Genomic DNA, 26,289 nt, shown 5'->3' on the forward strand with positions numbered 1-26,289 from the left:
CTTTGTCAAAGATAAGGTGCCCATAGGTGCATGGATTTGTCTCCAGGCTTCTATATTGTTCCATTGGTATATATTTCTGTTTTTGTGCCAGTACCATACTGTCTTGATGACTATAGCCTTCCAGTTTCATCCAAAGTCAGGAAGGTTGATTCCTCCAGCTCCATTTTTCTATCTTAATATTACTTTGGCTAGTCTTTTGTTTTCCATACAAACTGTAGAATTTTTTGTTCTGGTTCTGTGAAAATGGCTTTGGTAATTTGATAAGGGTTGCATTGAGTCTGTAGATTGCTTGGGTAGTATAGTCTTTTTCACAATACTGATTCTTCCAATCCAAGAACATGGTGTATCTCTCTATCTGTTTGTGTCATCTTTGATTTCTTTGGTCAGTATCTCAGTTTTCTGTACACAGGTCTTTTGTCTCTTTAGGCAGGTTTATTCCTAGGTAATTTTTTTTTTTTTTGCAATGGTGAATGTGATTGTTTCCTTAATTTCTCTTTTGATTTTTCATTGTTAGTGTATGGGAATGTAAGTGATTTCTGTGTATTAATTTTGTATCCTGCGACTTCACTAAATTCACCCATTAGGGCTAGTAATTTTCTGGTGGCATCTTAAGGGTTTTATGCATCAGTTCAGTTCAGTTCAGTCGCTCAGTCATGTCCGACTCTGCGACCCCATGAATCGCAGCACGCCAGGCCTCCCTGTCCATCACCAACTCCTGGAGTTCACTCAGACTCACATCCATCGAGTCAGTGATGCCATCCAGCCATCTCATCCTCTGTCATCCCCTTCTCCTCCTGCCCTCAATGCCTCGCAGCATCAGAGTCTTTTCCAATGAGTCAACTCTTCACATGAGGTGGCCAAAGTACTGGAGTTTGAGCTTTAGCATCATTCCCTCCAAAGAAATCCCAGGGCTGATCTCCTTAGAATGGACTGGTTAGATCTCCTTGCAGTCCAAAGGACTCTCAAGAGTCTTCTCCAACACCACAGTTCAAAAGCATCAATTCTTCACCACTCAGCCTTTTTCACAGTCCAACTCTCACATCCATACATGACCACAGGAAAAACCATAGCCTTGACTAGATGGAACTTTGTTGGCAAAGTCATGTCCTGTTTTTGAATTAGCTATCTAGGTTGGTCATAACTTTCCTTCCAAGGAGTAAGTGTCTTTTAATTTCATGGCTGCAGTCACCATCTGCAGTGATTTTGGAGCCCCCAAAAATAAAGTCTGACACTGTTTCCCCATCTATTTCCCATGAAGTGATGGGACCAGATGCCATGTTTTATGTATAGTATCATGTTTTTTGCATACAGTAAGAGTTTTACTTTTTCTTTTCTAATCAGGATTCCTTTTATTTCTTTTTCTTCTCTGACTTCCAAAACTATATCATAATAGTTGTGGGAATGGGCACCCCTGTCTTGTTCCTGATCTTAGAGAAAATGCTTTCAGCTTTTTACCACTGAGAATAATGTATGCTTTGAGTTTGTCATATATCATCTTTATTATGTTGAGGTAAATTTCTTCTCTGCCCATTTTCTGGAGGGTTTTTATCATAAACGGGTGTTGGATTTTATTGGATGCTTTCTCTGCATATATTGAGATTATCATATGTTTTTTCTTTCAATTTTTTAATATGGTGTATCAAATTTATTGATCTGCTTATATTGAAAAATCTGTGAATCCCTGGGATAAACCCTATTAAATCATAGTGTGTGATACTTTTAATGTGTTGTTGAATTCTCTTTGCTAGAATTTTGTTGAGGATTTTTGAGTCAAGTCCATCAGTGATTTGGCCTACAATTTTATTTTCTTGTAATGTGTTTGTCTGGTTTGAGTATCAGGGTGATGGTGGTCTCATAGAATAAATTTGGGAGCATTTCTTCCTCTGCAATTTCTTTGAAAGAGTTTGAGCAGGATAGGTGTTAACTCTTCTCTAAATGTTTGATAGAATTCACCAGTGAAGCCATCTGGCACTGGATTCCTGTTTGTTGGAAGATTTTAGATCATAGTTTCATTTTCAGTTCTTGCAATTGGTCTGTTCTTATTTTCTATTTCTTCGTGATTCAGTCTTGGAAGATGAATTCTTCTCTAAGAATTCATCCATTTCTTCTGGGTTGTCCATTTTATTGGCATATAGTTGCTCATGGTAGTCTCTTATGACCCTTCATATTTCTGCATTGTCTGTTGCAACTTCTTTCTCATTTCTAATTTTACTGATTTGAGTATTCTCCCTTTTTTACTGACGCGTCTGACCAATGATTGGTCAATTATATATATCTTTTCAAAGAACCAGCTTGTAGTTTTACTGGTCTTTGCTTTTGCTTTCTTCATTTCTTTTTCATTTAGTTTCTGCTCTGATCTTTATAATTTCTTTCCTTCTACTAACTTTTGGATTTATTTGTTGTTAGTCTTTTTTCTAGTTGCTCTAGATGTAAGTTTAGGCTGTTTATTTGATGTTTTTCTCATTTCTTGATGTTGGCTTGTACTGCTATAAAATCCTCTCTCAGCCCTGCTTTTAGGGTCCCCAGAGCTTTTGGGTTGTCATGTTTTCACTGTCATTTGTTTCTAGGTATTTTTTTAAATTTCCTCTTTGACTTCCTCAGTGACCTCTTGGTTATTTGGGAGCATATTGTTTAACCTCCATGTATTTGTCTTTTTTAACATTTTTTTCCTGTAATTAATATCTAATCTCAAAATATTCTAGTCAGAAAAAAACTGCTTGATACAATTTTAATTTTCTTTTCTTTCAATTTACCAAGGCTTGATTTGTAACCCAAGTTAGGATCTATCCTGGAGAACATTCTATGTGTGCTTGAGAAAAAAGTGTACTCTGCTGCATTTGTATGGAATGTCCTATAGATATCAATTAGGGAACTAATGTATTTAAGGCTTGTGTTTCCTTATTTTCTGTCTGGATGAACTGTCGGTGTGAGTGGGATGTTAAGTTCAGTTCAGTTCAGTCACTCAGTAGTGTCCAACTCTTTGCGACCCCATGAACTGCAGCACGTCAGGCCTCCCTGTCCATCACCAACTTCTGGAGTTCACCCAGACTCATGTCCATCAAGTCAGTGATGCCATCCAGCCATCTCATCCTCTGTCATCCCCTTCTCCTCCTGCCCCCAATCCCTCCCAGCATCAGTCTTTTCCAATGAGTCAACTCTTCACATGAGGTGGCCAAAGTACTGGAGTTTGAGCTTTAGCATCATTCCTTCCAAAGAAATCCCAAGGCTGATCTCCTTCAGAATGGACTGGCTGGATCTCCTTGCAGTCCAAGGGACTCTCAAGAGTCTTCTCCTACACCACAGTTCAAAAGCATCAATTGTTTGGTGCTCAGCCTTCTTCACAGTCCAACTCTCACATCCATACATGCCACAGGAAAAACCATAGCCTTGACTAGACGGACCTGTGTTGGCAAAGTAATGTCTCTGCTTTTGAATATGCTATATAGGTTGGTCATAACTTTCCTTCCAAGGAGTAAGCGTCTTTTAATTTCATGGCTGCAGTCACCATCTGCAGTGATTTTGGAGCCCCGAAAAATAAAGTCTGACACCATTTCCACTGTTTCCCCATCTATTTCCCATGAAGTGATGGGACCGGATGCCATAATCTTCGTTTTCTGAATGTTGAGCTTTAAGCCAACTTTTTTACTCTCCTCTTTCACTTTCATCAAGAGGCTTTTTAGTTCCTCTTCACTTTCTGCCATAAGGGTGGTGTCTTCTGCATATCTGAGGTTATTGATATTTCTCCCGGCAATCTTGATTCCAGCTTGTGTTTCTTCCAGTCCAGCGTTTCTCATGATGTACTCTGCATAGAAGTTAAATAAGCAGGGTGACAATATATAGCCTTGACATACTCCTTTTCCTATTTGGAACCAGTCTGTTGTTCCATGTCCAGTTCTAACTGTTGCTTCCTGACCTGCATACAAATTTCTCAAGAGGCAGGTCAGGTGGTCTGGTATTCCCATCTCTTTCAGAATTTTCCACAGCTTATTGTGATCCACACAGTCAAAGGCTTTGGCATAGTCCATAAAGCAGAAATAGATGTTTTTCTGGAACTCTCTTGCTTTTTCGATGATCCAGCAGATGTTGGCAATTTGATCTCTGGGTCCTCTGCCTTTTCTAAAACCAGCTTGAACATCAGGAAGTTCACGGTTCATATATTGCTGAAGCCTGGGTTGGAGAATTTTGAGCATAACTTTACTAGCGTGTGAGATGAGTGCAATTGTGTGGTAGTTTGAGCATTCTTTGGCATTGCCTTTCTTTGGGATTGGAATGAAAACTGACCTTTTCCAGTCCTGTGGCCACTGCTGAGTTTTCCAAATTTGCTGGCATATTGAATGCAGCACTTTCACAGCATCATCTTTCAGGATTTGGAAAGATGCAGCCTGGTGGGCTGCAGTCCATGGAGTCATGAAGAGTCAGACACAACTGAGCAATTCCACTTTCACTTTTCACTTTCATGCATTGGAGAAGGAAATGGCAACCCACTCCAGTGTTCTTGCCTGGAGAATCCCAGAGACAGGGGAGCCTGGTGGGCTGCCATCTATGGGGTCGCACAGAGTCGGACACGACTGAAGCGACTTAGCAGCAGCAGCATTGCTATATATTGAGGTGCTCCTATGTTGGGTGCATATATATTTATAATTATTATATGTTCTTCTTGGATTGATCCCTTGATCATTATGTATTGTCTTTCCTTGTCTCTTGTAACAGTCTTTATTTTAACATTTATAGCTCAACTGGAATTCCATCACCTCCACTAGCTTTGTTCATAGTGATGCTTTCCAAGGCCCATTTGACTTCACATTCCAGGATGTCTGGCTCTAGGTCAGTGATCACACCATCATGATTATCTGGGTCATGAAGATCTATTTTGTATAGTTCTTCTGTGTATTCTTCCCACCTCTTCTTAATATCTTCTTCTTCTGTTAGGTCCATACCATTTCTGTCCTTTATTGAGCCCGTCTTTGCATGAAAACACCTGGAGTAACAGGCAAATTTGGCCTTGGAATACGGAATGAAGCAGGGCAAAGACTAATAGAGTTTTGCCAAGAAAATGCACTGGTCATAACAAACACCCTCTTCCAACAACACAAGAGAAGACTCTACACATGGACATCACCAGATGGTCAACACCGAAATCAGATTGATTATATTCTTTGCAGCCAAAGATGGAGAAGCTGTATACCGTCAACAAAAACAAGACCAGGAGCCGACTGTGGCTCAGATCATGAACTCCTTATTGCCAAATTCAGACTGAAATTGAAGAAAGTAGAGAAAACCATTAGACCATTCAGGTATGACCTAAATCAAATCCCTTATGATTATACAGTGGAAGTGAGAAATAGATTTAAGGGCCTACATCTGATAGACAGAGTGCCTGATGAACTATGGACTGAGGTTCGTGACATTGTACAGGAGACAGGGATCAAGACCATCCCCATGGAAGAGAAATGCAAAAAAGCAAAATGGCTGTCTGGGGAGGCCTTACAAATAGCTGTGAAAAGAAGAGAAGCAAAAAGCAAAGGAGAAAAGGAAAGATATAAGCATCTGAATGCAGAGTTCCAAAGAATAGCAAGAAGAGATAAGAAAGCCTTCGTCAGCGATCAATGCAAAGAAATAGAGGAAAACAACAGAATGGCAAAGACTAGAGGTCTCTTCAGGAATATTAGAGGTACCAAGGGAACATTTCATGCAAAGATGGGCACAATAAATGGATGTTAAAGCCCCCCACTATTATTGTGTTCTTTTTATAGCTGTTAGCTATTTCCCCTTTTATAGCTGTTAGCATTGCCTTATGAGAAGGCAATGGCACCCCACTCCAGTACTCTTGCCTGGAAAATCCCATGGACGGAGGAGCCTGGTAGGCTGCAGTCCATGGGGTCATGAAGAGTCAGACACAACTGAGCAACTCCACTTTCACTTTTCACTTTCATGCATTGGAGAAGGAAATGGCAACCCACTCCAGTGTTCTTGCCTGGAGAATCCCAGAGACGGGGGAGCCTGGTGGGCTGCCATCTATGGGGTCGCACAGAGTCGGACATGACTGAAGCGACTTAGCAGCAGCAGCATTGCTATATATTGAGGTGCTCCTATGTTGGGTGCATATATATTTATAATTATTATATGTTCTTCTTGGATTGATCCCTTGATCATTATGTATTGTCTTTCCTTGTCTCTTGTAACAGCCTTTATTTTAAAATTTATTTTATATGATATAAGTATTGCTTCTTCAGATTTCTTTTGATTTCCATTTGCATGGAGTATTTTTTTCTAGCTCCCCACTTTCTGGTCTGTATGTGTCCCTGGATCTGAAGTGGGTTTCTTGTAGACAGCATTTATATGGGTCTTGTTTTTGTATTCATTTAGCCAGTCTGTGTCTTTTGGTTTGAGCATTTAATCCATTTATATTTAAGGTAATTATTGATATATCTGATCCTATTGCCATCTATTTATTATTTTGACTTTGTTTTTGTAGGCCTTTCTTCATCTTGTATTTCCTATCTGAAGAAGTTCCTTCAGCATTTTTTGTGAAGCTGGTTTGGTGGTACTGAATTCTCTTAATTTTGCTTACCTGTAAAGCTTTTAATTTCTATGAATCTGAATGAAATTCTTGCTGGGTAGAGTAATTTTGGTTGTGGGTTCTTTCCCTTTTATCATTTTAAGTATATCCTGCCATTCCCTTCAGGCCTGCAGAGTTTCTGCTGAAAGACCACCTGTTAACCTTATGGGGATGCCATTGCATGATATTTGTTGCTTTTCCCTTTCTACTTTTAATATTTTTTCTTTGTGTTTAATTTTTGTTAATTTCATTAATACGTGTCTTGGCATGTTTCTCTTTGAGTTTATCCTGTATGGGACTCCCTGAGCTTCCTGGATTTGGTTGGCAATTTCCTTTCCCATGTTAGGAAAGTTTTCGACTATAACCTCCTCAAATATTTTCTCATACCCTTTCTTTTTCTCTTCTTCTGGGAACATTATAATGCACATGTTGGTCTGCCTAATGTTTTCCCAGCGCTCTCTGTTACTATCCTCATTTCTTTTTATTCTTTTTTCTTTACTCTACTCTGTTTCAGTTATTTCCACTTTTCTGTCCTGCAGTTCATTTATCTGTTCTTCGGCCTCAGTTATTCTGCTATTGGTTCTCTCTAGTGTATGTTTTTTCTCAGTTATTGTGTTGCTCATCACTGACTGTTCTTTATTTCTTCTAGGTCCTTGTTAAACATTTCTTGTATCTTCTCAATCTGTGCCTCCATTCTGCTTATTTGTGCTTCCATTCAATTTCTGAGATTTTGGATCATCTTTACTACCATTACTCTGAATTCCTTTTTAGGTAGAGTACCTATTCCTCTTCATTTATTGTTCCTGTCTGTTTTCACTTTGCTGCTTTCATCTGCTGCATGTCTCCTCATTTTGTTTAACTGGCTGTGTTTGGGATCTCCTTTCTGCAGGCTGCAGGGTCATAGGTCCTCTTACTTGTAGAGTCTGTTCCCAGTGGATGGTGTTGGACTAGTGCTTTGTGAAGATTTCCTGGTGAGGGGACTGGTGCCTGTGTCCTCGTGGGTGGAGCTGGATCTTGTTCCTCTGATGCGCATTGCCATGTCCAGTGGTGTGTTTTAGGGTATTTGTGAGCTTATTATGGCTTTAGGCAGCCTGTCTGCCATTGGGTTGATCCAGGACCTAATGTTGAAATGGAGGCCTTTAAGAGAATCCTCACTGCCTAATATTCAATCGGGTCAGGTGTTCAACATCCGGGGCTCGGATCACCTACCTTGGAGGTTCAGGCCCAACCCCTGGCTGGAGCACCAAGACTCCACAAGCTGCACAGACAAGAGAAAGAAAAAGATAAATGAGTCAATCAAACAAAGAAAAGACAGACAAAACACCAAGTCAACTCCACACATCAGCAGATAATTGGATTAAAGATTTACTGAGTAAGGCCTTATGTACCAGAGCAAGACCCAGTTTTTCCCACCACCAGTCCCTCCCATCAAGCTTACACAAGTTTCTTAGCCTCCTCCATCTGAAGGCAGACAGAAGAAGCAAGAAGAACATCATTACAGAAAATTAATCAGCATGAAAAAGCAGAAAGTTATGTCCCCAATTAAGGGACAAAATAAAACAAGATACACAGAAAAAAACACAAAAAGAAATTCACACACTCACACTAACTAAAAGAAAAGAAGAGAAAAAAAAGGAGAAAGAGACGAAACAAAAAGAAGAAAGTGATCAAACCAATAAATGAAAACCAACAGTAAAAACTAAACTAGCAAAAACACAAAAGCAAGATTAAATCAAATGCAGAAAACAAACTAAAATAAAAGCAAAGAAAACATAAAACAACCACATCCTTACAATCAAAAGAAAAACAAAAGCAAGAGGAAGACAGAAGGAAAAAAATACAAAACATCAAAGAAGTAAAGTAAAGATAGATCAAGGTAAAATATATTTAAAAAGAAGATCAAAACCAAGGGGGGAAAGCAATATAATGAAAACATACTGTGGAAATTGGAAAAAAATAAAATAAATGTACTTAAAAATGAAAGCATAAAAATAAAAATTAAATGACTAATAAAAAAAGAACAACGATAGAACAAAACAAAAAAGGAAGAGTAGTAATAGACCTACAACTGCGGCCCTTCTCCTCGTTAGAAAGGTCTCTGGATGGGCAGTGGGCACTGTGGGGCCAGTTCAGATTCTGGTCTGGCCTTACTCCAGCTTGTCCTTTTTTCCAAAATCCACAATTGTCCCCAATATCCACAGCCTCAAATGTGGGAACGCATTATTTATTCAGATATTCCGGATGCAGGGCTTCCCATACCAGTTGTGGAGATTCCATTCACTGCTCCTGCATTCTTTTCCTTTGGTCACACAGCTGGTGCTCAGCTTTGGTTCTGGCCCACCTCTGTTTGCATGCTGCCCTCCAGCGTCTGGTTTTCCACCCAGACAAGAGAGGGGAAGGTGGCAGCCGGTTAGGGCTCACTTGCCCACTCAGGCTGGGGAGAGGGACAAACGCAGCAGACACGTTGGGGATGTGCAGGGAATGCCTTCATCGGAAAGGCCTCCGAGAAGGTGCTACAGCCTGGGGCAGGGCCTGCACTCTCCAGGGGAATCAACCCCAGGGCACAGCTCCCTTGGTGATGCCAGGCGGCACAGGCTCCTGGGAAGGAGTGGACAGTGGCTTGTGCCCACTCTCAGCCTAGTGGAAGTGGGGCAGCTGTCATGTCCACCTCCTGGCTCCTAGGTCAGAGCTGCAGCTCACCCCTCCTCTGGAGCTTCTGTGAGTGCACGGAATTACAGCATCCCTGACCGGCCTGCCCTTCTCCTCGTGTACCCCGTGCTAATGTGCTCTCGTCTCTCTGGCACGTCCAGGCTTTCCCCTGGACTCCTGTAGCTGTGTTGTATTTGTGCCCTCAGACTGTCATCATGGAAATCCTCTCCCTGGGGTCTGGCCTCTGAACCCGAGTCTCAGCATCCAGCCCCAACCCGTCTCAGCAGGCATGTAGACAAGCATCTCAGGCTGGGGGGGGGGGGTGCTGTAGGCACTGGTCTCTATGCAAAATTCTCTCCACTTTGCCCTCTGTACACCTGCTGCCGCACTCTCTTCTGAGGTTCTGAAGCTTCCCCCATCCCCACTAGTGAGGGGGTTTCTGAGCGTGTGGAAACTTTCCCTCCTTCATAGCTCCCTCCCAGAGGCACAGGTCCCATCCCGATTCCCTTGTCTCTTTTTCTTTCCGTCTTTCTCCCAACCTGATTGTATGGAGATTAGCTTGCCTTTCTTGGAAATCTGAAGTCTTCTGCCAGCATTCAGTAGGTGTTCTGTGGAAGTTGTTCCACATGCAGGTGTATATATTTTTTTAAGGATTTATCTGTTTATAAATAGATAAATTTATCGATTGCACTGGGTCTTCATTGCTGTGCATGGGCTTTCTCTAGCTGTGGCAAGAGAGGGCTACTCTTCGTTGTAGTATGCAGGCTTCTCTTTGTGCTGGCTTCTCTTGTTGCAGAGCATGGGCTCATGGCTTCTGTAGTTGCAACACATGGGCTCAGTAGTCGTGGCTGGTGGGAGTGCTGGCTCAGTAGTTGTGGTACCTGGGCTTAGTTGAGCCATGCATGCAGACATAAATTTGATGTATTTCTGGGGGGAAAGGTGATCTCCAAGTCTTACTCCTCTGCCACCTTGAGAAATGGTATACTTCCATACTTTCAAAATGATCACAATAAGTCTAGTCACCCTTTGTCACCATACAAAGATATTATATAATTACTGATCATATTCCCCACACTGGGTATTTCATATCTGCAACTCATTTATTTTTCAACAGGAAATTTGTACCTCTTAATCTTCCTCATGTATTTCTCCCTCCCCTCACCTTTCCCCCTCTGGCTACCATATGTTTGTTCTCTGTATCTATTACTCTGTTTATGTTTTGTTATTTTTGTTCATTTGTTTTTTTATACTCCACGTATAAGTGAAATCATACAGTATTTGTCTGACTTATTTCACTTAACTTAATACCTTCTAGGTCCATTTGTATTGTTGCAAATGGTGAAATTTCATTCTTGTTATCACTGAATATATATTCACACACACACAACACACACACACACGTATATATATTAATATCTTGTTTATCTGTTCATCTACTGATGGGCTTTCATGTTCTTCCACATTTTGGCTACTGCAAATAATGCTGCCATGACCATAGGGGTATATATATCTTTCTCAGTTAGTGTTTTCATTTTCTTGGATAAATACTAAGGAGTAGAATTGCTGGATCACATGTTATCTCTACATTTCATTTTTTGAGGAATCTCTGTACTGTTTTCTATAGCAGCTGTACCAGTTTATATTCCCACCAACAGTGCACAAGCGTGGGCTCCTCAACACATATTTGTTGTCTTTTTGATAACAACCATTCTGACAGATGTAAGTTGACATGTCATTGTGGTTTTGATCTGTATTTCCCTTGAAGATTAGTGATGTTGAGCATGTTTTCACATGCTCATGTTTTGGCATGTCTCTTTTAGAAGAATGTCTATTTATATCCTCTGCCATTTTCAATCATTTTTTGTTGAGTTGTATGGGTTCTTTGTATGTTTTGGGTATAAACCTGTTACTGGATATATCATTTGAAAATAACTTCTCCTTTTCAGTAGATTGTCTTTTCATTCTATTCATTAATTCAAACTATTCGTTAATAGTTTCCTTTATGGTACAAAGTCTTTTAGTTGTATGTAGTCTCATATGTTTAGTTTTGCTTTTGTTTCCCTTGCTTGAAGTGATGTGTTTAAAAAACACTGTTACTAAGACCAATGCCACAGTGTGTACTGCCTGTTTTTTCCTAAAAGTTGTATGGTTTCAGGTTCTGCATTGAAGTCTTTAATCCACTTTGAATTTACTTTTGTGCCTAGTGTGAGAAAGCCATCCAGTTTGATTCTTGTGCACGTAGCTGCCCAGTTTTCCCAACACTATTTATTGGAGAGGCTGTCCTTCCCCGCTTCTGCATTTTTGCCTTTTTTGTTGTAGGTTAATTGCCCACATAAGTGCGGGTTCATTTCCGGTTCTCTGCTCTGTTTCATTGATCTACGCGTCTGTTTTTGTGCCAGTACCACACTGTTTCGATAGCTGTAGGTTTGGATTATAGTTTGAAACCAGAGATTGTGACACGTCCAGCTTTCTTCTTTCTCAAGGTTGTTTTGGCTATTCGAGGTCTTTTGTGTTCCCAGAAATTTTAGAATTATTTGTTATAGTTCTGTGAAAAATTCCATTTATATTTTGATAGAGATGGTTTTGAGTATGTAGGTTGCATTGTCATTTTAACAAGATTATTTCTTTTAATCAATGAGCACAGCATACTTTTCTGTTTGTGTCATCTTCAATTTCTTTCATTAGTGTCTTACAGCTTTCCAATTACAGCTTTTTACTTTCTTAGTTATGTTTATTTCTAAATATTTTATTATTTTTGATACAACTGTAAATGGGATAATTTTCTTAATTTTACTTTCTGATCGTTTGTTGTTATTGTATAGAAATGCAACCAATTTCTGCATACTAATTTTGCATCCTTCAACTTTACTAAATTCATTGATGAGCTCTTGTAGCTTTTTGGTGGAATCTTTAAGATTTTTCCATGTATAGTATTATGTCATCTGTAAACAGTGACAATTTTACTTATTCCTTTTTAATTTGGATTCCTCATTTCTTTTTCTTGTCTAATTGCTATGGCTAGGACTTGCAATACAATGTTGGTTAAAAGTGGTGAGAGTGATCAACCTTGTCTTTTTTTTTTTAATTGTAGAACTTTTTTAGATGCTTTTAGCTAGTGCGTGCAGGCGGGCGGGCTCTGGTGAGGGTCCCGGGGAGTGGCAGCCGTAAGGTGTGCCCCTGCCCAGGTATCCGAACCTCAGAAAAAAAAAAAAAAATAGATGCTTTTAGCTCTTCACTACTGAGTATGATGTTAGCTATGGGCTTGTCATATATAATCTTTATTATGTTGAAATATGTTTCTTCTATATTCACTTTGTTGAAAGTTTTTATTATAAAGGTATACTGAATTTTCTCAAAAGCCTTTCTACATCTATTGAGATGATCCCATGATTTTTATTCTTCAATTCATTAATGTGGTGTATCACATTGATTGATTTTTGAATATTGAAAAATCCTTGCAACTCTGAAATAAATTTCACTTGATCATGCTATATGATCCTTTTAATGTATTATTAGATGTTTTGCTAGTATTTTATGGAGGATTTTTTTCATTTATGTTCATCAGTGATATTTGCCTGTAATTTCTTTTTTTTGTGATATCTTTTTCTGGTTTTGGTACCAGAGTGAGGCTGGCCTTGTAGAATGAGTTTGGAGGCATTACTTTCTTTGCAAATAATTTTAGAAGGATAAACATTAACTCTTCTCTAAATGTTTGGTAAAACTCACCTATGAAGCTGTCTGGTCCTGGACTTTTGTTTGTTGGAAGTTTTTAAAATTACTGATTCATTTCATTATTGGTAATTGGTAGGATCATATTTTCTATTTTTTCCTGATTCAATCACAGGAGATTGTACGTTTCTAGAATTTGTGCATTTTCTTCTTCTTCATTTTATCAACATATAGTATAGTTCACAGTAATCTCTAATGATTCTTTACATTTCTGTGGTGTTGGTTAGAACTTCTTTTTCACCTCTCATTTTATTTGGCCCTTCTCTCTTTTTTTCTTGACAACTCAGGCCAAAGGTCTGTCAATTTTGTTTGAGCTTTTCTAAATGGGGAAAAAGAGTTTCTACTGATTAAAGAAACAGAATGAAGAGTAAACACCGCCAAAGCCAACAACAGTGACACTATCTTTGCATCCAGAAGCAAAATTCTACTTCTTATTGATCTCTTTTAAAACGGAAAAAAGAAAATTCAAAATACGCTCAAGAGATTAAGATAGATTATAGCACACCCAAGAGAGACTGGGCAGAGATGCTGCCAAGACACTTTCCACACCAGGAGAGACGACAGCTGTGGCAGCATGGACAGAGTGCCTGCCTTCTGCTTTCTCCCAGAGTAGGCCCTGCAAGGTGGGAGGATCATACATAAAAATAAGGCTTTAGCACCTAGATGAGGTTAGGTGGTGCATGACCTCCATGTGGAGACAGGCAAGAACATGTATACTACAACACATGAGAAAGGAGAATTAACACAGAGCAACGAAACCAGAGCTCATCAATGATTAGATTGCGTATAAGAATGCTAAGATCAGGTGGACCTAATCAGAAAAAGTAACTAGAGAGCGATGGTTTCTGACCTCAGTTTAGAAAAAAGGGTAGATGGATGGATGTAAAAAGAGGCAGAAGGACAGGGAGCAGGCCTGACCCAGTGCAGGCAGGCACTCGATAAATTCTTCAGGGACCAACCTGAACTGAACTGCATGGAGAAATGTCTGAGTTCAGAAGCAGTGATGACACTGGGGAGCAGGAATTTGACGTCAGAGGAAAGAGAGACGAGAATGCCCCTGCCCGCCTGATTAAGGGGCGTAACGAACTGTGCTAGGATTGGTTTCAAAGGCATGATTTTCAAGGCAAATAAATATATCACAGAGGTTAACATTAGCACTCACCCCAGTTGCTTATAAGGGGAGGCCTTCTTTGAGGGTGCTGTTTAAGAATAGAGGTGAAAGTACGACTCCAAGTGACTTGCAGAGATTTGATTGACCATCAACAATGCAGGTGACTTAGGTGGTCTGAAAAGTGAACAGGAGAGTTTGGGCCAATAAGATAACGGTTGGGGCCAGCTAATAATCTGACTTGATCCACATTGCTAGCCACAGCTAGAAATAAAATGGCCTTTAAAAAAAAAATATATATATATATATATATGTATATATATATATACACACACACTTCCATGTGCTTAAAGGGTTAGCTGCCTAAATCTGCATAAATGGTTTTATGTACAGGTAATCAAAAGCCTCTTGATGAAAGTGAAAGTGGAGAGTGAAAAAGTTGGCTTAAAGCTCAACATTTAGAAAACGAAGATCATGGCATCTGGTCCCATCACTTCATGGGAAATAGATGGGGAAACAGTGGAAACAGTGTCAGACTTTATTTTGGGGGCTCCAAAATCACTGCAGATGGTGACTGCAGCCATGAAATTAAAAGACACTTACTCCTTGGAAGGAAAGTTATGACCAACCTAGATAGCATATTGAAAAGCAGAGATATTACTTTGCCAACAAAGGTCCGTCTAGTCAAGGTTATGGTTTTGCCAGTGGTCATGTATGGATGTGAGAGTTGGACTGAGAAGAAAGCTGAGCACCGAAGAATTGATGCTTTTGAACCGTGGTGTTGGAGAAGACTCTTGAGAGTCCCTTGGACTGCAAGGAGATCCAACCAGTCCATACTGAAGGAGATCAGCCCTGGGATTTCTTTGGAAGGAACACGACTGAGTGACTGAACTGAATTGAACTGAATTACCCTTTGAGGAGTACAGTTTCTGGTACAATAAAATCATTTTCTCCAGTAACATATGTACACTTTCTCTGTATATCATCAGAACCTCCAGGGAAGAATTACGCTGCCCCACTCTCGGTTCCTTTGTGAATAAGGACTGGACACAAATCTCTCTAAAACTGTCTTACTACAGGGTAACCTGATTTGCTACTGGCAGCCAGTAGAAGGCTGATTACCTGCCAGTGATGAACTGGGAATGCACACTGGACCAGACTAAACGTAACCTGTCTTCCATGAAGCTTTATTCTAAAGGAGCAAGCACCCACTGCCCACCATGGAACTGCAGCAGAATTCCGTGAGGTAAACTGTCTTATCTACCAGCAAGATCCACAGGGTGAAGAGGTATTTTATGCTCAACACCTGTAGAGTATTTGCTCCTGAACCAGGACTATTGCCCTGACCCAGGGGCGCTTCAAGAGGCCTTCTAACCCAAGACCCTGGCCTCTAAACCAAACACATAATGACTCCAACTTATTGGCTTCTTTTTTTTTTTTTTTTGAGGTCCCACTAGCTCCCTCATGCACTCACCCTTTCAGACAAGAATCTCTATATTCAGACCCTCAACTTGCAGAAGAAACCTCTTGCTCTTTGCCCCTCTTTGCTAAATACATCCTCTGTGGACTTTGGGAGAAAGAAGTGCATGTAAGTTCCTGAGAGCATGTCAGCTCTCAGGAGAGCTGGGTCAAATGCAAGACCAAGACTCTAGAACCTTACGGAAACTTAGTGTGGCATTAGAGCTGGGAAGACTCCCTGCAGGCCCCTGTGGGTCATTTTCTGGGTCAGACTCACTTTTAGCTCCACACTGCCATCGTGTGGTCCCAGGGCAAATCCCAGGTGACTTGTCTTCTTTCCCTTTCAAGTGGGTGAGGGGCACCGGGAAGGTGGCTCACCACACCTCGACATTTACCCTGCCCCTGCTCTGCTAAAAGCTATCACAATTTTATTTTAGCTCACATATCTTGTTGTCATTGCCCGTAGGAAGCAAAGAAATTTGCTGGTTATCAAGCAGTTTTATTGGCCAGTTTCAACCACATCTTTGGGCTCTGGACTCAAGAGTGAGTTGCTATGGCCTAGACGGAAGCTATAGCTCCTCAGTAGATAGGAATACTTATTTACATACAAAACACAAAGTCATCTAGAAAATTACTGACATAGATCAAACAACATAGAAAGCCATTCTGAGAAATGCCCACAGTCAAGCAATTAACCTCCTCCTGCCATGTTCAACCCTGCCCACCCCATAGTACCCTGCCCCGCTCCCCCACCACAGCCCTCTACTTCCACATGGGCTCACAGGACTGAAGCACAGTAATTCACAGAGTCCACAGGACGGCATAAACAATTCACAAAGGTGCTCAGCCCAGGGACAGTACAGCTCAATTTATCCTGAGTGAGCTGTCAGAGAGCGCCGAAGAATTGATGCTTTTGAACTGTGGTGCTGGAGAAGACTCTTGAGGGTCTCTTGGACTGAAAGGAGGTCAAACCTGTAAATCCTAAAGAAAGTCAGTCCTGAATATTCATTGGAAGGACTGATGCTGAAGCTGAAACTCCAATACTTTAGCCACCTTGGAAAAGACCCTGATCCTGGGAGGGATTGAGGGCAGGAGAAGGGGACGACAGAGGATGAGATGGTTGGATGGCGTCACCGACTTGATGGCCATTAGTTTGAGCAAGCTCTTGGAGATGGTGAGGGACAGGGAGGCCTGGCGTGCTGCAGTCCATGGGGTCACAAAGAGTCAGACATGACTTAGAGACTGAACAACAGAGAGCATGGGACCTCCTTCTTGCTTCTCATGGTGACCCACCTTCCTCCACCCTACCCAAGACCCTACTGCTGTCTCCAAATGCTTAGGAGAGCTTCCTACACAGACTGCAAAAGACATCAACCATAGATCCAGACATCATCCTGCCATTTCCTTCAGGAGCCTCCTGGAATAGACTCCTGAGGCTCCCAGCCTGGTGTCCAGCTGTTCCCCATTGGCCTCATCACAGAATAGCACCAGGTTTCTGGAAAATATCAAGTGCAGCCTTTCCATGGGAGAAAGACTGAGGGTCTCAAAGCCACCATCACAAGTAAATCCCCCTTGTGTAAAGGAAATCTGGAAATATAATAGTGGGATTATTTGCTACTCCTTGCTATAGAAGGACCTCCCTGGTGGCTCAGATGGTAAAGCGTCTGCCTACAATGTGGGAGACCCAAATTTGATCCCTGGGTCAGGAAGATCCCCTGGAGAAGGAAATGGCAACCTATTCCAGTACTCTTGCCTGGAAAATCCCATGGATGGAGGAACCTGGTGGGCTACAGTTCATGGGGTCACAAAGAGTCAGACACAACAGAGTGACTTCACAAGCAAGCAAGCTACAGAAAGCACATGGCATGGGAGGGGCTCTGGCCAACCTTGATTCCGGGTCTCTTCTCTCCTCTCTACTATAGAGTCTCAGGTCCAGTGCCCTGGAAGCCACCCACTGGATGGGATCCAGAGCCAGGCCACCATCCTCTCTAGCATCAGAAGAATGTTGTACAGTCTACAGCCTCACAAATGCCTCCCCCAAGGCAGACATTGTTACTTCTGTTTAACAAATGAGGTGCCGCTTGCTCAGAGACATTAGATAACTTGCCCAAGTTCATACAGGTAGAAAAGAGGTAAGACTGGGACTCAAAACCAGGTTTGGGTTACAAGGCCAGTATCCCTTCTACCTCCCAGATATCGTGATGAGCAAAATTTACTTACTATCTACTGTGGCACTAGGGTCAGAAACTGTGGTCTGAGGTGAGGGAGGCTAATGTAAACAGAGGAAGGAGCAACTTCAAAAGCTCAGGCTGGCGTGTGAGGTTCATAAGCCCAGCTCCATCAGGACAGATGGGCTGGGAAGAAGCAGTTGGATGTCAAGGGCTGACATGAGCAATAGCTGCAGTGAAGAGAGATAGTGGGTTCCCACATCTGCCCAGAGCCTTGATCCCATTAGGGCTTGCATCCCAGTTTCCAGTTCTCTAGTGTTGAAAGGCTGGGATGCTTTGCTCACTCATGACACTCAGCTTAGTTCTTTTCTCTTAAGGAGACCTAAGGAGACTTCTTAGAGCTAAGTGGCCTCTTAAAGAAGTGTATCCCCAAAGCCACAGTCACCCCTCACACCTTCCCTAGGAGTGGAGGGCAGAGAGTGACTCTGTTCCCTAGTGCTGCTCTCAGGCGCTCTTAATTAGATTAGCAATCAATCCCCACAGTAGTATAGTTTCATGGGTTTACAAACTGCCTACATACCCACAGTCCTATTTGACCCTCATAACAAAGAGAGCTTCCTTGGTAGCTCAGCTGGTAAAGAATCTGCCTGCAATGCAGGAGACTCCAGTTCGATCCCTGTGTCAGTAAGTTCCCCTGGAGAGGGATAGGCTACCCACTCCAGTATTCTTGAGCTTCCCTGGTGGCTCAGATGGTAAAGAATATGCCTGCAATGCAGGAGACCTGGGTTCAACTCCTGGGTTGAGAAGATCCCCCGGAGGAGGGCATGGCAACCCACTCCAGTATTCTGGCCTGGAGAATCCCATGGACAGAGGACTGCGGGCTACAGTCCATGGGGTCACAAAGAGTCAGACAGGACTGAGTGATTAAGCACACAGTGAAGAGAGCAAGGTCACTGGTGGCATCGTGGTGGTAGAACCAGGGCCTGACTTCAGCTGATGCTTTTCCCACCATCAAGACCATCACTTAGATTAGAACTGGAATCGTGGAGAGGAGGTTATTCCAAGGTATAAATGCCACTGGAGATAATGAGGAGCAGGACAAAGTCCCAACTTCCACCGGCCAGGCTCTCTTGGCATTAGCATCATGTAACTGCTGGCAATTGACGCTTTTGAACTGTGGTGTTGGAGAAGACTCTTGAGAGTCCCTTGGACTGTAAGGAGATCCAACCAGTCCATCCTAAAGGAAATCAGTCCTGAATATTCATTGGAAGGACTGATGCTGAAGCTGAAACTCCAATACTTTGGCCACCTGATGCGAAGAACTGATTCATTGGAAAAGACCCTGATGCTGGGAAAGATTGAGGGCAGGAGGAGAAGGGGATGACAGAGGATAAGACGGTTGGATGGCATCACCAACTTGATGGACATGGGTTTGAGCAAGCTCCAGGAATTGGTGATGGACAAGGAGGCCTGGCGTGCTGCAGTCCATGGGCCACAAAAAGCCGCACACAACTGAGCGACTGAGCTGAACCGCTGGCAAAGGTGAATGGTACGGCCGCGGCAGGACCCAAAGCCACCAAAACCGAGTCAAACAGCGTAAATGTCACTATCACGAAGATCCAACAATCCTTCTAGAGCTTATGGGTAGGAAGTCCTCAGTGCTTCTCCAGTCTTGCGAGTCATGAAAAGTTTGAGCTGGGAAAGACCTTGAAGAGCATCTCTATTCTGCAGGCAAGGAGCTGAGGCCCAGAGAGGGAGGTAAGTTCCCAAGGTCGTACAGATACCACCAGGCAGAGCTGGGATCCCCATCCTGGGCTCCTGACTTGATCGTGGCAAGCATGTGATTTGTATGGAAGCTCTGAAGAGCCTCAAACAAATCCAGAGCCACGACTAAGTCATGCTTTCTCAAAGGATGTCCCCTCCATGCAACCCAAGAGGGAGGAGCCACATGGACCCCGTGAAGGGAGGGGGATGTGCAACCAATCCCTGCTGCTCCCAAGACTTCCTCCCACTCAGAATTTGGTGACCATTTTCATCTCCATCTCTCCTCACTCATTCTTCCCACATTCAACCCAGTGGGCCATTCCACTGAGAATATGCAGTACTTTGCCTTGTCACCCATCCTAACTATAAATGAGGGTATTTGGGAGCAGATAAGCAGCATTTGCAGAGTTACCAAGCGCTGTGCTACCCCTCATCTCCCTTCGGTAGACAGGTGAGTATAGCAGGCGAATCCCCCACACCTGTTCACTTCTCTTCATTAAGCACGCCTCTCTCAAAGCCCCCTCCCACACACACCCATCTCAGGATTCAAATAGAGTCCTCTTTGCAGTTATTCACTCCTTCCCTCTCCTGGCTGAACTGGGATGCACTCGTCAGATTAGGGTGGGACAAACAAGATAAGATACCAGCCTTTGAATCCCTGCTGCCTGTGGACCCTCAGGCAGGAGAGCCCAGATCTGCAGCACCACATCTATCACACACTTGGTCCCCAGACATGCTGTGAACACAGCAGGATCAAGGAAGCAGACAGTCTTAGTCTCCCTGTTTCCCAGCACGTGAAGTTGGGTGGGCAGCTATGACACCAAAGACAGGAGCGGCCTTTCTGGCCTCCTCACCCTGCCTCAAGCTGAGTCAAAGGGCATAAATGTCATTGTCATGAAAATCCAACAATTCTTCTAGGGCCTATTGGTTAGGGTGTCCTTAGAGAACGCTTCTCCAATCTTGCAAAGTCGTGAAAGGTTCTAACTGTAGAAGACCATGGAGAGCATCAGGCTGGGCAGTGCTGAGATGGGCAGAGATCCTCCACCAGACTCTGGGGAGTGCTCCTTAAAAGATGCTGGTCTCAGTGGCAGCATCGCCCTCCACCTGCTCTGCGCCCCGCAGGGAGTCTTTGGGCCCTGGCCTCCTGCTGAGTCCGGGGCTGAGGCCGCGGGCAGGCGGGCCACTGGAGCGGGTCAGCAGGGTGGCATGGCGGCTGGACAGACTGCCGTTGGAGAGCCGCCTGCGCATCCTGGGCCCAGGGCCTCCGCAGCAGGCCAGACGGCGCAGGGCATGCAACCACAGGTGGCTGTTGAAGCCCATGTAGATCCAGGGGTTGCAGCAGCTGCTGAGGTTGCCCAAAAGCATGGAGATGGTGAAAGCCACATTGGTCGAATCTGCCAAGGGAGAAGCACAAGGATTTCAGAGCTGGAAGGGACCTGGGAGAGAGTCCGCTCCCTACAGAACAGAGGAGGAAGTTGAATCCCAAGGAGGACCACGTGGGGTTCTATAATCAGAAAGGATCACAGCTGGGACTCAAACCTGGGACTCCTGACTCCAGGGTTTTCCCTCACTGATTTATTTATTGATTGATTTTGTGCCACAGGGTGATGACAGGAGCCGAGGCTTGCTCTAAGCTGACTTTAGAGACACAGACATAGTCAGCGACAGGAGCAGCCCAAATTGGATCACTATCTTTGTTCTGAAATCCGGAATCGTGTATCCCCTGAGGCAATTTCTATAAAACCTGCAGGAAAAATAACCATGATTCCAGCCAAGTTTGGGCACACTACATTCCCACTTAGGTCATAGATACGGGGACACACTGCCCTCTGAGTTCTGTGCTCCTTGAGCCCTTTGGGTCTGTCCCAGTCATTCTGTCATTCAGTTATTGCCCGTGTGAGTATTGACCGTGCTGGGGACCTGGTAGCCTATCAGTGGAGCCTGACAGCCTAGAGGTCCCATGAAGCCATCTCCAACTGTGCAGCTTCTAGGTACAGGGCATCCAGGCATCTCGTTCCTGGCCAGTGCTGTTCTCTCTTGTCAGAAATTACATCCAGAGAATGTCCCTTCTGCAGGGAAAACTACTTTCTCTCCTGGACAGTCAAAATGCGAGCCTTCAAAGACTCTGATAAAATTCCTTACAGATGTAATACTCTTTCGGAAAACTAAATGAAACTTCTCATGCCAAGAGGAAAGCTGCTGAGATGGGCCCCAGCCTCCTGCCAGATGCACCATGGCTAAGCTACGGCACGGGCTGCACACTGAGTTGCCCAGCTCTTTGGTGGAGGCTGTAGAATCACTGAGTGCCATGGCAGAGCTGGAAGGAATTAAGGGTTATGGCCCAGACCTGATCCTAGGTCTTCCCTCTTTAAAGCAGCAATTCTGCACCCTGCCACCATTTCAACCAATGAACTCAAAGGCAGAGCTCAAGTGCCTGCTCTGTAAAGTGTCGTGAAAGCTTCCGATATGCTGGGTCCTTGGGTGCTCTCCAGTGTGGTACTTGGCAGCCCAAGAGAAGGGAAGATACCGGGTCAGGATATTTGAGAGAAGGCATGAATCAGAGTTGGGAAGCACAGAAGTGAGAGCAAGGAGGGAGCACTTGTAAGCAGAGCGGGGGACCAGCCTCAGCAACAAACCCAGGCTCCTGCAGCATGAAGGCGTCTGGCCTGCACCCCAGTTAACTGAATACCCAGGGGCTGCAGACATTTGAGAAGTTGCTTTGGCTAAGGGGTGTATTCATCCCATCTGCTCCATCAGTATATGTATAGTGCCTAGACTAGGCCAGAGACTAAGGGTTTCCACAGGTTTCTTCACTTGAGAAGCATCTGTTTGAACTGGCGCCCCCGAGCCAGGGCCAGGTAGGGGCTTGAGACGCGCCTGGAGCCCTGGAGTCTTCAGAGGCTCCAGCTCAGTCCTGGAGGGCAGACCTGCTGCAGACCGGCCTGGCAGAAGCTCCACTGACGGTAGGAGGTAGAGATAAGCGCAAGGAGACAGCTTCCTGCCAAAGACTCGGGGACGAGCGGCCAGGAGGCCAGCATGCTGTGGAGGGAAGCTGGATGTACTGGAAAGCAAGTTTAAAGTAGTGAATGTCTGCTCAACTCAGAGTCCTCGAAGGGCTTCCGGTTTTCTGAGGGACACTTCGTTCCTGTACTGCTTACTCGGAGAGGCCCTTGATAAGTGATAAATCATTTATATATGGGTCTGAGGGACAGGATGATGATGGTGGTGACTAGAGGAGGCAAGCAAGAAAGCTTCTCGTAGGTTCCTTGATAAAGGGCGAACGGCCTTCTCATCCCTGGTGTCACCAGCTCAGCTAGGATTGTTGGGAATAAGACAACAATAAAAGCCTGGATAAAGTTTGGCCTAAGAAGACCTTGATTTGATTCTTGGCTCCATCTCTTACTAGAAGTGGCACCTTGGACCAGTTGTTTCACCTCTCTGAAGCTCAGATTACTTAGATGTCAAGGGGAGAAGGTCACCCCTAAGTAGCACAAGGCCTAAATGTGCTTGGCACATAGAAAGCCTTCCTTCCTTCTATTCTGTCCTTGACTAGAGGTGGGGGCGGTCCCTGGAGCAGGTTAGGGGTAATATTGCTTAAAGGGTAATTTTATAAATAGCCTCTGGTCCACACTAGTGTCCGAAAGGTGGTTAAGAAGGGGTACAATGGGACTGTTACAATTCAGTATTGCTGAACTCTCTCTTTTTTTTTTAGGTTTTAAAAAATTATTTTTAATTGAAGGACAATTGCTTTACAATATTGTGTTGGTTTCTGCCATACATCAACATGAATCTTGCTGAACTGTCTTGCAGAGTTGTGTTAATGTCATGAGCAACCTTCCCCTTACTTCATCTTTCCAGAAAAGATGCTTGGCTTGAGCCTGTTTGGCTTGAGCATGCCCTAGGATGAGCAGGTTGAGATTAGAAACAATAGCACAGGGAAGGGGGGTCACCCTAAGAGCTGGTAGGAAGTGGTAGTCTGGGTCTGCTGGTCAGTGAGTCCTCAGGAAGCTTCCAGAGCAAACTGCACAGGGCGTCCCTGGGGCAGTCATGTGCTGCACCCATCATACACTCCGAGCTGCGCATGAAGAGTCTGCTGTACCAGAGAGCAGTCACCCTGACAGGTGACCACACACTTGTCCCCACCCTCATGTTCCTAGGGGAGCAGGAAAAGATGTCTTTGAATACCACTCACCAGCATTTGGGCTGCCCAGAAACAGCACTTACCTTTCTCAGGACAAGCTCACCCCCAAATGGCCTCACCCCCAGTTGGCAGTATCTGAAACTTAGGCTGCCATCTATCTCACTCCAAAAAATGACCAGAAACAGGCCTCCCAGAACACAGTCGTCTTGGAAGGTCCCACTTTGTTTTTTACATAGGAGGAAGGCCCTTCTCTTCATCACTTTCAGAGCTAGAATTTGGAAAGTGGGGGCATGGAGTTGAGGAAAGAAACGAGGAGATTCCAGGCCTAGGTTCTATCCTCACTTTGCCACTTCCTAGCTGTGTGGCCTTGGGCAGGTCAGGTAGCCTCTCTGAGCCTCTGCTTTCTCATTAACAAGACAAAAGGGTTGATCTTGGAATTTCAGGGTTGTGCCCCAGGGCTAATTAATTGAAAATGGCTGTTGAAAAGGAGTTCAAAGTCTTGTTCAGGTGCAGAGGGGGAAGAATGCTGAGAGACACACTTCAAGGGCCACAAACTGCCATCTGGACCAAATCATTTGAAAATCCCTTTCAAACAGTCTAGCAAACTGTCAGTTGCTTGGCCAAATCTACTCATGGTCATATCTTCATTAGGGCCAAATAGTATTTTAAAATGCTTAAATTAGTTGGCAAAGTTGTAGAATTACGGAAATTTCACATTAAAGGTACTCACATGGCATGTTTTGACTGGATGGGAGTTACAGCTATCCCTTTTCACACTGGGACAGGCACCATCTTTAATGCTGCACCTATTTGTTACCTGCCTGACCGTGGCAGCCTCTGTGCTGTGCTGCTGTGCTAAGTCACTTCAGTCGTGTCCGACTCTGTACAACCCTATGGACTGTAGCCCACCAGGCTCCTCTGTCCATGGGATTTTCCAAGCCAGAATACTGGAGCGAGTTACCATGCCCTTCTCCAGGGGATCTTCCCGACCCAAGCATCGAACCGGCGTCTCTTAAGTCTTCTCCATTGGCAGACGGGTTCTTTACCACTAGCACCACCTGGGAAGGAGGCTGAGATGGTAAAAACTCTGCCTGCAATGCAGGAGACACGGGTTCAACCCCTGGGTCGGGAAGACCCCCTGGAGAAGGAAATGGCAACCTGCTCCAGTAGTCTGGCCTGGAGAATCCCAAGGACAGAGGAGCCTGGTGGGCTACAGTCTGTGGGGTCACAAAGAGTCAGACACGACTGAGTGAGTAACACGCACATAATACTGAATGAGATCTTCAAACAGCTTTGAAGGCATGGATAGAAACCATTCAAAATGAATGCATACTAGAACTGTCCCTTTTCACACCAGAACACCATTTTTAACTGCTTCACCCATTTGCTACCTGCCTGGCCCCGGGAGCCACTATGGCCCTGTCCTAATACCCTCCTTCTCTCTTTTCTGCATTTTTCCACCTCCTGCTCCTGCCTCTACCTTCCCAACCAGACCACACACTTGCCTTCATCGGGGGCATTCTCATCCCACACAGACCACATCTGGACACTGAAGAAAGGCGCCCAGCAGGCGATATAGGCCAGCACAATGACGAAGGTCATCTTCACAGTTCGGATCTTGGCCCGTGAGATGGCGCTGACGCTGCTAACCCGGGACGGCAGCCCCCGCGGGGCTGCCACCGGCCCACGAGCGGAGGGCCTGTTCCCAGTGCCCCAGCTCCCTCCTTCAGCCTGCCCAGCCTCCGTCTTGACTTTGAGGTTCCTGCAGATCTCGTGGCAGATGAGGCCATAGCAGGCTGTGAGCATGGCCACTGGCAGGATGAAGATGGCCAGGGTGGTCCAGGTGATGTAGGCCCGTGGCCCCCAAGGGAAGCGGAAGTCTGCCCAGCAGTCCAGCACTCCAGAGCCCTGGATCACCTCTCGTATGGAAAAAATGAAGACTTGAGGGAGGCTGAGGACTGCCGCCAGAAGCCAGGGCGCTGCGATGAGCGGGTAGGTGGACCGGCTGGGCTGCTGGAGGCTGCGCAGGGGGTGACAGACGGCCAGGTAGCGGTCCAGCGTCATGGCCAGCAGCATGTAGGTGGAGGCAAACATGCTCAGCACCTGCAGGTACTTGACGGCCCGGCAGAGCGGGTCGGGGCCCCGGAAGCGGTAGGTGATGTCCCACAGCAGCTGGGGCAGCACCTGGAAGAGCGCCACGCCCAGGTCGGTCAGGGCCAGGTGCAGCACGAACACCTGCATGCGGGAGCGCTTGCGGACCGGCTGCCCCACCGTCAGGAGCACCGTCAGGTTGCCCCCTGTCGCCAGCGCCAGGACAGTGGCCAGGACGCCGATCTCCACCTTGGCCAGCTCCTCATCCCGGCCCAGCCAGGGTGTGGTGGCGTTGGCAGCAGAGAGGGTGCTCCCCGGGGTAGGAGCAGCCGTCCACGGAGGCCTGGAATCCATGGTGGAAGTTTGCTGGGAGAAAAACGCGCGAGGAGGCGGGGATGGACGCAGAGTGTGAGCGCAAATAGAGAGGCCGGAGGAATGAGACGGAGTGGACAGGAGGAGGTTAAAGATGGAAGAAAGGGGAAGGGTGGGATGACCAGAAGGAGGCTGAGACTGTGTGGCAGGAGTTAAGAGGGCAGGGATGGAGAGGATGAGGTAAGGAAGAAGATGCTGAGCCCAGAGAGGGGAGGGGGAACCCAGGAGCGAAGGGAAGCAAGCGTCAGGG

At 44.8% G+C, this 26,289-nt stretch overlaps 1 protein-coding gene across 1 annotated transcript; it reads right to left on the bottom strand.

Annotated features, from left to right (window-relative positions):
* Positions 1–20,500: 20,500 nt before the first annotated feature.
* Positions 20,501–26,021, bottom strand: AVPR1B (arginine vasopressin receptor 1B). Its single transcript, NM_001192142.1, has 2 exons — positions 25,082–26,021; positions 20,501–20,829 (listed from the first exon to the last, which is right to left on the bottom strand). The coding sequence occupies exons 1-2, from the start codon at positions 26,019–26,021 to the stop codon at positions 20,501–20,503; spliced, it is 1,269 nt and encodes a 422-aa protein (NP_001179071.1).
* Positions 26,022–26,289: the final 268 nt, after the last annotated feature.

Source organism: Bos taurus, chromosome 16 (assembly GCF_002263795.3).
Source record: "Bos taurus isolate L1 Dominette 01449 registration number 42190680 breed Hereford chromosome 16, ARS-UCD2.0, whole genome shotgun sequence".
NCBI classification, from domain to species: Eukaryota; Metazoa; Chordata; class Mammalia; order Artiodactyla; family Bovidae; genus Bos; species Bos taurus.